General features: G+C 32.6%; 3 protein-coding genes across 3 annotated transcripts; 2 read left to right on the top strand and 1 right to left on the bottom strand.

The window, feature by feature from the left end:
• Positions 1–4,434: 4,434 nt before the first annotated feature.
• On the top strand, positions 4,435–5,361 carry LOC110423562 (D111/G-patch domain-containing protein). The gene is made up of 4 exons (XM_021437801.1): positions 4,435–4,690; positions 4,782–4,835; positions 4,961–5,080; positions 5,175–5,361. Exons 1-4 carry the CDS (start codon positions 4,625–4,627, stop codon positions 5,304–5,306), a joined length of 372 nt encoding a protein of 123 aa, XP_021293476.1. The 5' UTR covers positions 4,435–4,624; the 3' UTR covers positions 5,307–5,361.
• Positions 5,362–5,503: 142 nt separating this feature from the next.
• LOC110423550 (polygalacturonase inhibitor (DUF639)) lies at positions 5,504–11,562 on the bottom strand. The gene is made up of 10 exons (XM_021437780.2): positions 11,162–11,562; positions 10,675–10,909; positions 10,383–10,466; positions 10,041–10,210; positions 9,441–9,580; positions 8,752–8,926; positions 8,064–8,640; positions 7,577–7,689; positions 7,016–7,259; positions 5,504–6,196 (listed from the first exon to the last, which is right to left on the bottom strand). Exons 1-10 carry the CDS (start codon positions 11,326–11,328, stop codon positions 5,972–5,974), a joined length of 2,130 nt encoding a protein of 709 aa, XP_021293455.1. The 5' UTR covers positions 11,329–11,562; the 3' UTR covers positions 5,504–5,971.
• An 820-nt stretch (positions 11,563–12,382) lies between these two features.
• MIA40 (Cox19-like CHCH family protein) lies at positions 12,383–15,121 on the top strand. The gene is made up of 4 exons (XM_089783870.1): positions 12,383–12,612; positions 12,834–12,865; positions 12,960–13,085; positions 13,814–15,121. The coding sequence occupies exons 1-4, from the start codon at positions 12,510–12,512 to the stop codon at positions 13,997–13,999; spliced, it is 447 nt and encodes a 148-aa protein (XP_089639996.1). The 5' UTR covers positions 12,383–12,509; the 3' UTR covers positions 14,000–15,121.
• The last annotated feature ends 52 nt before the right edge of the window (positions 15,122–15,173 follow it).

Genomic DNA, 15,173 nt, shown 5'->3' with positions numbered 1-15,173 from the left:
GTAAAACCAATGTGATACAAATGAGTATTTGTGTGAAAATGAAATAAAAAAAATGAGATTGTGAGATACAAAGTACGGTTTATCGCACAAGATTTTACCCCAAAACTTGATATTGATTATGAAGAGACATATTTTCTTATAGTGAATGCAATTACATTTATATATTTAGTTAGTTTGACAATATATGAGAAAGATTAAAATGTGTCTAATGAATGTAGCCACAACTTATTTATATGACTCACTTGATAATGATATCTATATGAAAATTTATGAAGAATTTAAGTTGTCTAAAATAAAAAATTTAAATTCTTGAAAAATTTATTTGATAAAATTAAATAAATCTCTATATGGATTAAAGCAATCCGGATGCATATAGTATAATCATCTTAGTAAATTTTTGTTGAAAGAAAGTTATAAAAATAATCGTATATGCCTATGTGTTCTTATAAAAGATTCAGATATGAATTTGAGGTAATTATTGTTTATGTTAATGACCTAAACATTATAGGAACTCTTAAAGAATTATCAAAAATCGTGGATTACTTAAAGAAAGAATTTGAGATGAAAAACCTTGAAAAAGCAAAGTTTTGTTTGAGTCTTAAGATTGAGCAATTGACAAATAAAATTTTTGTATATTAATCAAATTATATAGCAAAAGTTCTAAAACGATTTTATATAGATAAAGCATATCCATTAAGTTCAACAATGGTTGTAAAGTCACTAGATGTGAAAAAAAATACTCTTTCCAACCTCATGAAGATAATGAAGAACTTCTTAATCTTGAAGTACCGCATCTTAGTACAATCAGAGCACTAATATATCTTACTAGGAATACACAACTTGATATATTATTTGTTGTAAATTTATTAACACAATATAGTTTTTTTTAACTCAAAGACATTGGATATTGGCTTATATTACTCAAATATATCAACATCCAATTTAATTAGTTATTCAGATGTAGAATATTTATCCGATCCACATAAGGCTCATTCTCAAATAAGTTACTTATTCACATATATAGGTATGGCTATTTTGTAATGCTTTGTAAAACAAACTATAGTTGTTACTTCTTCTAACCATGCAAAAATTTTAGCTATTCATAAGATAAGTCGTGAATGTGTCTGATTAAAATCTGTAACTCAATATATTTGAGAAACACGTGACGTGTTAACTGAGAAGGAAATTCCAACGACATTATATGGGGATAATATTGCTTGCATAATATAATTAAAAGAAGGATACATTAGAAACAATAAAAAAATATATTTCGCTAAAATTTTTCTTTACTTATGATTTCCAAGAAAATGGTGATATTAGTGTTCAAGAAATTCGTTCAAGCAACAATCTAGCAGATTAATTCACCAAAGCTCTTCTTATTATAAATTTGAAAAGTTGGTACAAAATATTGAAATGAGTCATTTTAAAAATATTAAATAATGCAATCATTAGGGGGAGTAAAATACGCTTCGTACTCTTTTCCAAAATTTATCTCATTGGTTTTTCTTGATAAAGTTTTTAATAATGTAGTATTTCAAAAGTGTATTCTTGAAAAGAATTATATACTTTTTGTTGTTATTCAGATTTTTTCCCATGAGATTTTTTTTATAAGGTTTTAATGAGATATATTCTTCATATAATAGACATCCAAGGGGGAGTGTTTTAAATATATGTGTGAATGTCCATTATGTTATAGCCCAAGAAATTTAGACTAAGTCAAACAGCGCAATAGGTTAGATACACGATATATAATTTGATTTGAACTCTTAGATTGAATTAGGGGCAAAACTAGTCAACTTTATTGAGGGCAAAGACAGAGGAATAAGGGTTAAAAAGTTCAAAAACTAATATGTTAAATTTAACCAATAATCAAAAAATTGATAATAAAAAATAATTTTATATGACATGAAAATCAAGAAAATAACGACTTACAATAGACTTTTAGGAAAATTATACTCGACTTTGTTTTTTGGATTCAAATTCATCAATTATTGATTATATACTGAAAAACATCAATTTCTTTAAGATTGAATCTTATATATTTTGATTCACATTGTCATAATGTGCTAAGTCCTAGAACTCAATAATTTGACTTAAAAAGGAGTCGTCATCAATTTTTTTCTATCTAGGTATGATTGACCATCTAAGTAAATTTGTTATTTTTATGAGATCCTAAGCTTGACACGGGCTCATTGAAAATAATATATTCTAGTCTATGAAGCAGATTAGGTTTAGAAGTCTTTTACGTGTATGGAAGGTATTAACATCCTCACAATACTCATTTTATTGGTACCTTATTAATTATGTATCTTTTAGGCCTTATTAAATAAAATCTAGTTTAATATTTAATTCTATTTCCCGTTCTTATTTTATTTTGTTAGTTTTTCAAATTAAATAAATAAAACTTCTTGATATTGAAAATTTTCTAAAACCTTCAAACGCTCAGGACATAATTTTGAAAAACTTTCTTAGCAAGAAATTTTCAAGAAGCCACTTTTGGCATTCTTGAGATTTCATCATTGAAAAATCTATTTATTTAATTTTATAATTTTTATCTTTTTATTTTATTTAAATATTTATATAAATCTTATATATCGAAATTTTCCAAAACCTCCAAACGCTCGTGGCATAATTTTGGACAATTTGCTCATATAGCAATTTTTAAGAATTCACTTTGGCATTCTTGATATTTCACCATCGAAAAATTTACTTATTTAATTTTACAATTTTTATCTTTTTTATTTTATTTAAATATTTATGTACATCTCGAGTATCGAAAATTTTTCACAACCTCCAAATGTTCATGGCATTATCTTGGATAATTTCCTCACCTAGCAATTTTCAAGAAGTCACTTTTGGCATTTTTGAGATTTAATTATTGGAGAACTTACATAAATTATGCAAACTCCTAATCTTAAATATTTCTCAAAAAATAAATAAACAAAAATAAAAAATTACAATCATAAAAAAAAAACTTACCTAATTGGGTTGAAAAACCCAAAAAGAAAACCAAACTACAAATCTAGATACCAAGCGGACACTATTAAGAATGAGAAGTACTCTCTAAACTCTATTTAAAGAAATTATAACACTTTTTTTGCTTTTCCCTTTTTATCTTTCTTTTTAATCGAAATAGTTTTTTTAGAAACTAACTTGATTCTCCTAAATCTAAAGAGGCCGAAACCTAAGAAACCAAAAACTATTTTCCTTCCTTCTCTCTCTAATTTTCTCACATTTCTTTTTTCTACCTCTCCTTTTTGTGTGTTTTTTACCACTGATGCCTTGGTGTATTTATAACTAATGTGTTATATTCTTTCTTGAATTGGTTTCTTGATTTTAAATTCAATCTAATTTAAACTCTTTTCAAACTTTCAATTTAATTAGCATAACTGTGAACATATCTTTATCTTTTTATATTTATTTTTTATTTTATTTATTTATTATTATTTTTTAAAAAATTAATAGATAATCCGGACAAAATGAGGTGTCTACACACATTACTTTTGTTTGTAAATTGAAACATTGAGGCTTAATGGCTCAAGTGTAGAAAAATTATTTGAACGATATGCTTATTGTTTTTTAAAAAATTTGGTAATTGCTTTCAACTTACTCATATTTTAATTAAATCTGAAAAAAATATTAATGTAGTCAACTTCTAATATTCTTATTTTATTTCTATTTAAACTTAAAATACTAAATATAAAAGTCCAATGCATAAAATATAAATAGTTAAATATAATATACAAGATTAATAATTTTTTCTTATATAATCAGGATTATTTAAAGATTATATATTTAAGATAATTTTCTTTCAACTAAATATAAAATATAAAGCACATTAAAAAATATACTCAAACCAATTTCCTCTTACATAATCAGAATTAATAAAAAATGATACATTGATAAAATTTTAAATAACAATGCGATACTACAACTTATATTTGAGAACTATATAATAATTTATTAATTTGTAAAAATTAAAATAATAAAAAATAAAATTCATATAATAGAAAAAAGAAGAACAAGGCAAATAGAAAATAGAACCCAGATATGATATAATAAAAAAATATGATTGATGGTTTATAGAAATTTGAAAAAAAAATTAATAAAAACTTAAAATATATGTGTAAATATAATAGAAATAAAAAAAATTAATAAAAATAATAATATAAATTAAAAAAATAAAAAAACTTGAAAATTGAGTGAGACATGTGAAATTATTTTGTTATTTTTTTATATTAATTATTAAATAAAAAATTATTTTGAGAGATCGTTAAAAGAATATATAAAAAATTTTAGAAATTTTATTTGATAGAAAAATATTTTTTTTTTAATTTTGAAGGGCCACGGCCCATGACTAAAGGAGGCTTCACCCTACATTGAATTAGATTAGAGTTAGGATTGAAGGAGCTGTTAGCTTGTAAATAACAAAGGGATTAAAATAATTTGTTATTCTCCCTAAATATAATATTTCTTAAGAAGTTTGGTTTTGACCCTGAACATTCTTTTCTTCTTCTTCTTCGTAATCCTGCGCAATTCTCGACCTCGAAAACAATTGAGAGAAAGAAGGAGAAAAGAGAGAGGAGCCGATTCTCTAACTTTACTGGTTTCGAGAAGGAACGTGATGGGAGAGGCTGTGGGTTCAAGCGGTTCAGCAGCCGCCATTGGCTCCTCCAACGTTGGCTTCCAGGTACTCGATCAATCCCTCTCTTGTCAATAAAAAGTAAAGGTTTTTCAATACGACCGTGTTTTAATGATTATTGAATTTGTTATTTTGGCAGCTATTAAAGAAGCACGGGTGGAAAGAAGGCACCGGTCTGGGTATTTCTGAACAGGTTTGAATTTGATTAACTTGTTGACTCTTCTTCGTAATTCTGAGAAGAAATAGTAAATTTTTCATGTCCCCTTCCGAAATGTTTTCCATCTGATTTCTAGATTGTTTTTATTTTATGTGATTTAGGGCAGATTGGAGCCTGTACAAGCATATGTGAAGAACAATAAAAGAGGTCTGGGAGCAGAGAAGAAGAGAAAGACACCAAAGCCTATCGATCATCCTGATTCTGAGGGAAAAAATCATGAGGTGACTCTGTTTCCATGGCTCTGAAATCTGAATGTTTATATTTTGGCTTTTGCTGTTGGTTCTGATGCCCTTGCTCCACTGCTATAAACTTCAGGAACAGGTACCTTTAAAGAAGACCAAGGCACTTTCCAAGAGGATGCGGAAGATGCAAGCACGAGAGAAGCATCTGCAAGAAAGGGAATTTGAGCGGGCTTTCTTTAGGGAGTTTTGGCCGGATAACGTGTGACTTGTTATTCCATTTTTCTCTTCTTTGAAAGGCTATTTGAATCTATTTACTCTAGTTCTTGGAAGAGCTGATTATAAATGTACGAGGTTGGCAAGTTTACAGGCCTTTTCTTACATTGGCTTGGTGGCCAGATAACAAATGAAATGTGAGGGAAGATTTTGTCTAAGAATGAAATTAGAGTGACAGTCTCTCTCCAAATACTCCACCATTGCCTCAGCAATGGCAAACGAAGAGAGTTCATAAATGAAGGAGCAAAAGATTAGACCATGACTATATACACACACACACACACACACATTATGGCAGAACATAGGCATTCATTTCAACCAGAAAGGGAATCATTCCTCTTATAACAAAAGTAAGAACTTTCACTTTGCCTCTTAAGGAACTGTCTCTGAACATGCTTAGATTGATGTTGATTCCATTGAAGATTTGCCAAAAGATGAACCCATAGTTGAAGCTAAGTTCCTAATAGATGCAGTTGTGCCATGGGTCCAATGCTAGACAAGTATAAAGGACTTAGGGTAGGGTTCATTTGTAGCAGAGATCCACCTCAAGTACCATAGACATACGCATGCATGCTGCCGAAGGGGAAAAAATTAAGAAGGAATGAGATATATTTAGTCCTTAACAATTTACAATCTGAGTGTTGTTCATAGCAAATATCATTTCTTTTTCTTGTCATCAGCTCTAATGAGCTGAACAGGTGCTGCTGGTATCCTAAACCACCATTCCCTAAGCCTTCGCAGCCATCTGTCACTGCTTTCTCTCCTATATGGCAGTTCCCTCGTAAAAGCCTCTAGGAATACAAACAATACCAGGTATCTCAAAGGAACAAAAGCTACCACTACAGCCATGAGAACCAATAAGAGAGCAACCCTGTCAGTGGCCTGGCAGACAGATAACAGATGAAGAATAGAAAACATTGTCAGGAGCCGGACAAAATTGATCAATTATTTTAGAAAATTAACAAAGTGACATTCAATTTGTTTAGGGGACCAATTAAATATGTACTAACATTCTACATTTTCATACGAAATGAATTCAAGAAAGAACAAGACTTTGCTATTTCAGTTTGACTTGAGCTTCACTTCTCAGCTATTATTCATGAAAGTATTCTAGTCATTTTCCGTGATTTTCCATAATGTCATCATTTATCCATGTCTCAACAGTTAACAAGGGTGGAATATACTCATTCAACTAAGTTCTGTCCCAGTTATGACAACCAACAGGGCAAGATTTTCTAGAGCACATGCAGCACACAAGGCTTTCAAAATTAGAACTTCATGAAGAAGACTTGAAATCCTACAATGTCCTTTTTTTCTGTTATGTTCAAAAGAAAGAAAAAATACTAAAATGCCTAACAAAAAAAAGCTCCACCTCTAACCGTCCTCTTTATTTGAAACCCTTCTGTAGAACCAAGCCAATAAATAAGCTACTAATTGATTCAATTACCAGTAGCAAAATGATGCTAGTAAAACAAGAAATGTATAAATGTTAATATACAAAATGAAGATATAAGTGAAAACTCAGAAATTGGGTTACGTTTTCATTTTACCCTTTTTCAGTTCAATGTGGTGGGGGATGGGAAAACTTGCACTAACTTACTTTATTGACATTGCATTCTACTTATAAATTATGGGAAATAGGTATTTAGCATATTTTATTTTATTTTATTTATCTGAATCAAGTATAGCTGGTACAAGCACCTGTGGTAAGACAGCAAATAAGAGAGCCCTTATCTTGAGGAGAATAACATTCCCAGTTTGGATTAGTGCTTCAAGTTGAGATATGGCTTCTTGTAATGTCAGCAGCTGCTCAACTGCATTTCGATTTGGTGGAGGTGTTATTCTGAAGGCTTCTAAGGGCTTCCCTTTGTTAAAATGCCTGCGCCAGAGCATGATAATTGCAAAGAGTACAAAAACAGATGCCAAGATATACCTGATCCACCCCCTGCACATCATAATTAATGGATCGATTACATCATTTGGTCTGTCTATGCAATCACAAAAAGCTAAATATTAACAATGTGAAAGAAAACAAAATAACCTACACCAAACTGAATGTACAGATTACATGCAGAAAATTCAGGAAATAATCAGCTAAGCCATCCATTAATATAAATATTTTCCTGACCAGTTGGCAATTCATACACCATAAATATTTTCATTTACATGTTTCAACTTTCAGGACATACAGAAGGGGAACATGTATATTGTTCTTAATGTATTGAAGCAAAGTATGCAGAAGACCAGCCAGAGACAAGTTACCTTATAATTGCACAGCAAGTCAACATCAGGAAGATGGTAGACTTCAAAGGGTCTTTCCAAGAAGCCAGAAGCTCAAGACGAGTCGCTAATCCAATGACAGGAAAGAGTAGTTCCTACAAATTAGAAAAAAGATAAAAGAAAAAGGAAAAAATTGTCATCTTTTGACAACCTACTGCAATGATTCTAAAAGATTTTGGCGCTAGGTTGAGGTAGTATAACAAAAGGCTTGGCAGCTGTCCAGTATCTAATTGAAGACTAAGGTTGTTTATAGGAGCATGACAAAACTAAACTTTCTCTAAATCAACTACAGGGATCTAAATTTGCTTTTCAAAAAAAAAAAAAAACTATGGAGATCTAAATGAACCAAATTTTCTGATGACAACTTCTGCTGAACAAAGTAATTAATAAATTCATCAAAATAGCCAATCATATGAAAGTTGTTCTGGCATGAAACCAAATCTAATAGATGGAGATTGCTCTAACCAACCTTCATTACGGCAAAATTTGTATCAATCCCTTCTACCTTCACTTGGTCCACCGTTGCCTGTGCAGCTTCAGCCCTACCTGTGTCAGATATAGATTGCTTCACCGCTATCTCTAAGGGATTTGTCTCCCCAACACAGAAATCTCCAACTATTAATGCTTCTCCATCCAACATTGCATCCTTCTGTAGAATGAATCCAAGTTGAATAAGTGCCAAAAGTGAAACAGGAGATGAAGTTGGCAGCTGTTTGACATTGAGTGGGGAAGCATCGGCACTTAAAAGTGCCAAACGACTAGAAAGAGTTTCCAAAATGACATCACCTCCAGGAAGGCTCTCAGCTAAGTTAAAACTAAGTAAGGTTTTATACTGTGATGCAAAGAACTGAAAAGCTTCTCTCACTGCACGATAACGCAAGATGCCTAATATAGCCCTTGCAAGTACTTCTGACTGCTGAGTCTCTTTGAAGTTGTTTTTTCTCACAAACCTGTGAGCATGCAGGATCTCCAGAGAAATATCCAACCAATAGTCCCGACGAGAATTGCCTTTAAATTCAGGAAACTCAAAATAGACAGGTTCTGTTCTGTAAATAGATTTTAAAATTCCAAATAAATATCAGAAAACTGTTCTAAGATAAGACCAAAAGTTATATGACTTATATAATTCCAAATTACTGTTTTGACAGATAACTTACACAGTTGATTTGTACATAACAGCTTTATCGAATAGACGAGCACCCAGTGGCCCAGTCAATTCAGGTTTTATGACCTGCTTCAGGTCTGTTTCCAGATCATATCTCACAGCTTTGTCATATACACCAACTCCCAAAGACTCAAAGTACAGAGCAAAGTTGGTTAGAGTGAGCCGTCCTGCATAAATAGGAATTCAACACGCATAAACAATCCAAAGATAATGCAAATTGAAACGAGTTGGTAGAGGCTTTTGACGAAGTATTTGAATCAATGAAATCAGTGAAATTCTCAATCTAAAAATTATTTCTGTAGCATGGCCGATTTGCATAGATTAGTTTTTTTATGACACATGCATTTCATATAAATGATACATGTGAATGTTTATAACATTAATGACTTGTTATCAACACAAATGCCAGTACCACTTGATGCATCCAAATATTAGACATGCAAATCCATCAATTGATAAAAATAAGTACCATTTGATACATTCATATTAAGATAACATTCTCTATTAACATAACTATGGTATGGCCCAGCTTGATATCATACAAGGACCACCCAGAAGAGGGAAATTGGTTAACAGTCTTAACAACCAGTCAACCTTTACAAATCATATTGAATCTAAAATCTATATGCACTGCAAGGTTTACTTCATAATTTCTGGTCAATTTTCAAAACATAGACATACCTGGCCATGCTGAGATTCCAACATGTTGCAGAACTGGTTGAGTTGGAACTGCGCCTTCAACATCTAAAATTATCTCCACCTCAGAAAGTGGAAGATTAGAAAGTGAGGATCCCAATGAATTTTTCGCGGCCTTAACAACCCTAGGGATAGGTAAAGAGCCATGATAAATAGATATCCTAACAGTTTCAACTCAGAAGTCAAAATAACCAACAAAAACAGAAGACTAGAAAAGATATACGTAGACATGTTTCTTCTTTTATCCAATATGATCAAAGATGCCATCAGTGTCAAACCTAAACATTCTTACTTAGAATAGATTAGCACTGAGTCTAAGTTATTAAATATAAAGACGAGTTATTACAGCTCAACTCAACAAAGTTTCAAACAGTGATCACCTTTGCTTTCATGATCCATTTCTTTAGAAGTTTAAAATGATTCAAATAAATAGTAAAAGATGTAATAGTATTAAAAGACAAGGATCTGTAAGGGTTAAGTTCATCATTCCCCATATTGTATACTTCAAGTGACTAGGCACAACAATTAAATAACAGAAAACATTAATGTTCACAAAATTGAAAGAAAACAACAATTCATACATACTTGTCAAGGCTTCGGAGGTATTTGTCATATACAAGAAAGTGAAGCCGGTGGCCTGAAGAGTTTGTCAATGCATCAAAAAGATTGTGGACAGTTATTATATCTGCAACAGCAGCACAGACAGGAGCTATTCGTGCAAAAGCCTCTCGTCCAACAGTTTTCTTGTCATCAACCTGTTGGAAAGTAAAGAATGAATTTTGAATACCAGTGGTCACTCAATCATCATCCCCGGTAACTAAGAGGCTGAAGAATTACCAATCCATGAAGAATGCAAATCCAAATAATATACTGCCAGGCAGCACCAGTCTACAACCTAATTATGCAAATTGAATTAGTAAAACGAACCTGAACAGCCATATTCATAGAACTTGAATAAAACAGTGACCCGCCTTCATCATCTTCTACTTCCCCATTGGTGGATGAAGTTTCCTGCAACAGAAGAGAAGATCAGAAACCATTGAATCCCATCCCATCCCAACCCACCACAACCCACCCCCCCCCCCCCCCCCCCCCCCCCCCCAAAAAAAAAAAAACCTCATACTCAAAGCTTTAATCAAAATATTATCAAAAGACGTGTTACAAACAACACTAATGCATCTTACAAAGATCAATAGGAAGCAAAACTTGAGTCTCTTACTTTGACTCGTCCTTCACACTCAACACAGGGGGCCTCCCATGCAAGCATCATCTCATACGTTAATCGACGGAACTCTGGGTCACTCAAATAATCTGGATTTCTACTCACTTTATGCAGTGTTTGGTACGAGCAAAACTCTAAAAAGTTCCTAGCATACGTGAAAAGCTGTTTAACACTCTCTGGCAGCTCTATGTCGAAACGATGCTGTAATTCTTCAGTAGGAATTTTAAGAATCCTGCAACGGTAAGTAAAATGCACGTTTGGATATAAAATTAACAATCCTTTCGCATAATTGGATATTAACATGTTGTTAACAAAATGCATGATTTTACTTTTATTACATTTTAAGCATTTTTAATGGATTTGAAGCCCTAATTAACATTTTTGATCTGACTTCGAGTAAAAAAGGTGTGATTTAAACAAATGAAAATGTATTGTATTCCACAGAAACGAACAACGTTTAGTGAAAGAAAGGCGGAGAGAGTACTTGGAACAGCGAGATACGACGGAATTGGCGAGAGGAGAGAGCTGAGGGATGGGTCTCGGAGAGCTTTCCGGGGATTCTTCATCGTTGGATGATGACTTCTTCCGCTGAAAAAGGGATTTCAATGTACTCTGATTGTTTCTCATGAAATTCTCCCACATTCCCTCCATTTTCCCTTTTTCTCTTTTCCTTTCCGATATCACGTCAATCGGAAATTCCGCCTGATTAGTAAATGCGGCATTTCTCAAGATTTTAAACAAGCAAAACGAAAGATTGATAACGAACCATTTTCTTTGGTTTGCACTTTCGGCCTTGTTCCAGCTCTCTCTTCACCTCCTTTGCCTCCTTTCTCTCGTGGAAGTTAGTTAACTACTTACCTAATTTGCAAATTTGTCCCCATTTTTTTTTTGTTTATACTTTTAAATGAAAATTCTTAAATTGAAATTAAATTTTCTAATAATATGAGGTTTTTATATGTAAAGTATGATAAAGATGTTGGGCCCCATCCAACGTAGACTGGCCCAATGTGGGCCTCCAATGCAGTCAGTATTATTGTTGTGTTATTAATCCCACGACGTTAACAAATGAAATAAGTTTCAAGTTTATAAATAAAATATTTTTTAACTTAATAAATATTTTTTTGATTAAAAATATTAATTCATAATAAGTGGTATTAAAATCTTTCAAACTCAAATCTCATAAATGAAAAAAAATAAAATATCGTTAATATTTTATTATTAAAAAATATGATGAATCTTAAACTTATAAGTAAGATTTTCTTTCACTAATTAGATATATAATTTGGATTGAAAATATAAATACGTGACAATTGCTTATTGATATTCAACAATAATACAATTTATTTTGTCATTAAAATTTTTCTTTATATATATAATATGAATAAGTTCAAGAAAAGTCTTCACACTTTCTTAGAAAAGATATGTGATTATATTTTTAAATTCTTTTTACATGAGATGTGATACTTGATTTCAATTACAATTATTAACTTGTACATGTAATTACATTTAAAAAAAAGGTGTGAGATGAATTTTAGAAAATGAGATAGCACATGTTGTAGATTTTATTATAATTATTAATTTGTACATGTAATTTTTTGAATTCGATAGTAATCATAGTATACTCTGTGAAATACCTATTTTATTTCATTTAATATATAAGAACTATTAAATCGATTCTTAAACAAAATAAAAACAAAAAAGAAAATACCATAAGAGAAAACCACAAGCAAAAATGAAGTGAAGTCAAAGTCAAAGCAGAAGATCGTTACAAATGAAGGAACATGATCCTTGTGTTGGGTAAAAGTGTCGAAAGGAAATGAAAAAGGGCGGAGATGGGTCAAGTTCAAAGCGATGTAGCGGCGGCGGCTGCAATTGATGATCAAGCCCGAACCCAGCAGTCCTTCTCTCTCGCTTCCATGGATTCTCTTCTTGCAGGTTGCTACTTCCCTTTTCCGTAATTTACGTTTCTAGTACTAATACTAATTGTCTGTTATTCCTAGTACGACGCGTGACCAATCATGAGTTTCGTTTGTTCGTGAAAATGTCTGAAAGAAGAGGAGAATAAAAGCCTAGTTTACCTTGTGCTCGTTTTGCCTGCCATTTTAAGCCCTTTTTACTAGAATATTTGACAATACTATTATCTATTGCTTTTACAGAAGCTGCGGCTTTTGGCAATGATGAGAATCAGGTTGGTTCACTTTTGAAGGCTATAAGTTCCTCTTCTGTTTGTTTTTCTTAGTGGGTCACCTAAAAAGTTGTAAAATTAAATGGGGTTTCTCCAGTCTCTTGATGCGCAGGCACAGAAAGCATTAGAATGCCCCTGTGTAGCTGAGCTGCGGAATGGAGCGTGCGGGGTTCAATTTACAGAGGCGTTCCTTTGTTTTCTCAAAAGTACCGCTGAAGAAAAGGTAATAAGTTAATCATTGTGACTGATTCGAGCCCATTGCAGAGAAAATTGGCTTCTTTTATCATGTTGAACATTATTCTTATTAATCTAATCTGTCCTATGTGTATCCATCTGCTTAAATTCAAAGCTGGTAATGTCACTTCAATAATTACAAAACAAAGAAATCAATTAAAAAATGAACCTCTTATTAATATCATGTGCCAAGTTGAAGCTGTAGTAAATATATTGTATAGATGGTGAAGACTCCGCATAGGTTTACAACTATTTTTGTTTCACTGCAGTGCAAGGCACGTGGTTGGTTTTGTGTATTTGGCTGCTAATCTAAATGGTTCACAGATGGGCTTCCCTAACTGCTTAACCATTTAAATATGACTCCAATATTTTCAATTCTTGTTGTATGTAACCATCTGTGACGTTTGCTGCCATTCTGAACTTATATCTTTAACCTTTTGGCAATTGTATCTGGATGATGTCCACCCTTGAGCATGGGGTAATGTGGCTAAGGGTAGGCTCAACTTGCTGAGTAGGGGAGATAGATGCTGTCACATTTAGACAAGTTAATTCTATGATTGGAGCTTCTTGAAGATATCATAAGCTGAATGGTTTGCTTTTAAAAATTGTTCATACCAGAGCTTTGTTTGGCAAAGAGAAAAATGCTTCGACATTTTGTCAGCTCTATCTTTGTAGAACCTCTGCACACTAATATATCGAAAATGTTTTCTTTCACAGGGTTCAGATTGTGTGCATCCATTTATAGCCTTGCAGAACTGTATCAAAGGTAACCCTGATGCATATCCTAAGGACATTCTTGAAGAGAAAGACGGAGACAATAAAGAAGAGGAGCCAACCCAAGAATACAGAATTTATCCTCCTATATGGCTCAAGGAATCTCAGAGCCCAAAACCAAAGCTTTAGGGCAAAATTTTAATTCCTTTCACATTTTTCATTGCTAATTCTGGGTAGAGGGAAAATACAATATTATATGCATAGGCTATTTTGGATAGATAATTTTATTATTTTAGTTTTCATCAATGATGATCATATTTGGGTGCCTGCATACCTCTTTTCAAAATGATGTTATTCAAATAAAAAACAATTTTTGCTGCAATCTTTCGTATTCTTTCTTTTAATGAACCAAATGGAAGGAAGAACAGACTCCTAAACACCATTGTGCGAATTGGAGGATGGCAAAAACAGACTAATGATAAATTTCTGTGCTGAAAGAGATAGGCTTTCTCTTTGGCATTGTCAGCTGATAAAAATTAAGGCGGTTGCATTAGTAAGCAAAGTGGGAGCAATTAATGGTCTGCATGGTAATCTCAGAATGTTATTTTTCTGGAGCTTGAGTTGCAGAAGGCTGGAGCTAATGAAATTGTATTTCTATTTAGAAAATTGAAGCTGTGTTCTGGGATTTGATCACCCTGGTAGTCTTTGTTATTTACTATTTTGCTTGATTGATTATTCATAGAATATTTGGAAAGGTTGTACTTGTTTGGATTTTGAAATTTTATCAGCTTACTTATTAAGGCAGCTTATAATGTGGGTTTTTTTCTAAAAGAGAGAGGGGGGAGTGGGTGTCAATAATTTTATTCCTCCTGTCAAGTGGACTAGTAAAAATTCCTGAGTTCTTGCTTGGAGTAAAAGCAAAGAAATACAAATAAAATTAGCCTGCCCTTCCAATTCTTAATTCGTTTATAATTAGGATTATGATTTTCTCTTCTCTCTTCTTAATTCGTTTAGAATTAAGATTATGATTTTCTCCTCTCTCTATATATAAAGGGGGGGCGTTGCCTTGTATGCATAACTCAATCAGCCTTTTGTTTTCAGTTTTCTTGACCCTCCTGCTTTCTCGAAGTCGCTCTGGTAATCGTGTTGCCGCATCTCTAATCCTTTGTGAGCTCACTCAAAACGATGTCGGCTTTCGGTTCACTGAGCCTTGCAATATGCCCTGATTACTTTGGGGATGAATTTGGTGTGCCTCTATCGCAAAGCTCGATGATGAAAAACCAGGCAACGGAGTTGGGTAATTCAGGGGTAACCAAGGCACTCCCCGACGAGAAAAAGAATGGCTCCATCAACGGCCTGCAGA

Source organism: Theobroma umbraticum, unplaced genomic scaffold (genome assembly GCF_002168275.2).
Source record: "Theobroma umbraticum cultivar Fairchild unplaced genomic scaffold, ASM216827v3 scaffold_30.0, whole genome shotgun sequence".
Taxonomy (NCBI): Eukaryota; Viridiplantae; Streptophyta; class Magnoliopsida; order Malvales; family Malvaceae; genus Theobroma; species Theobroma umbraticum.
Note: the sequence above shows the minus strand (reverse complement) of the source record. Positions and strands in the feature narration are given on the sequence as shown.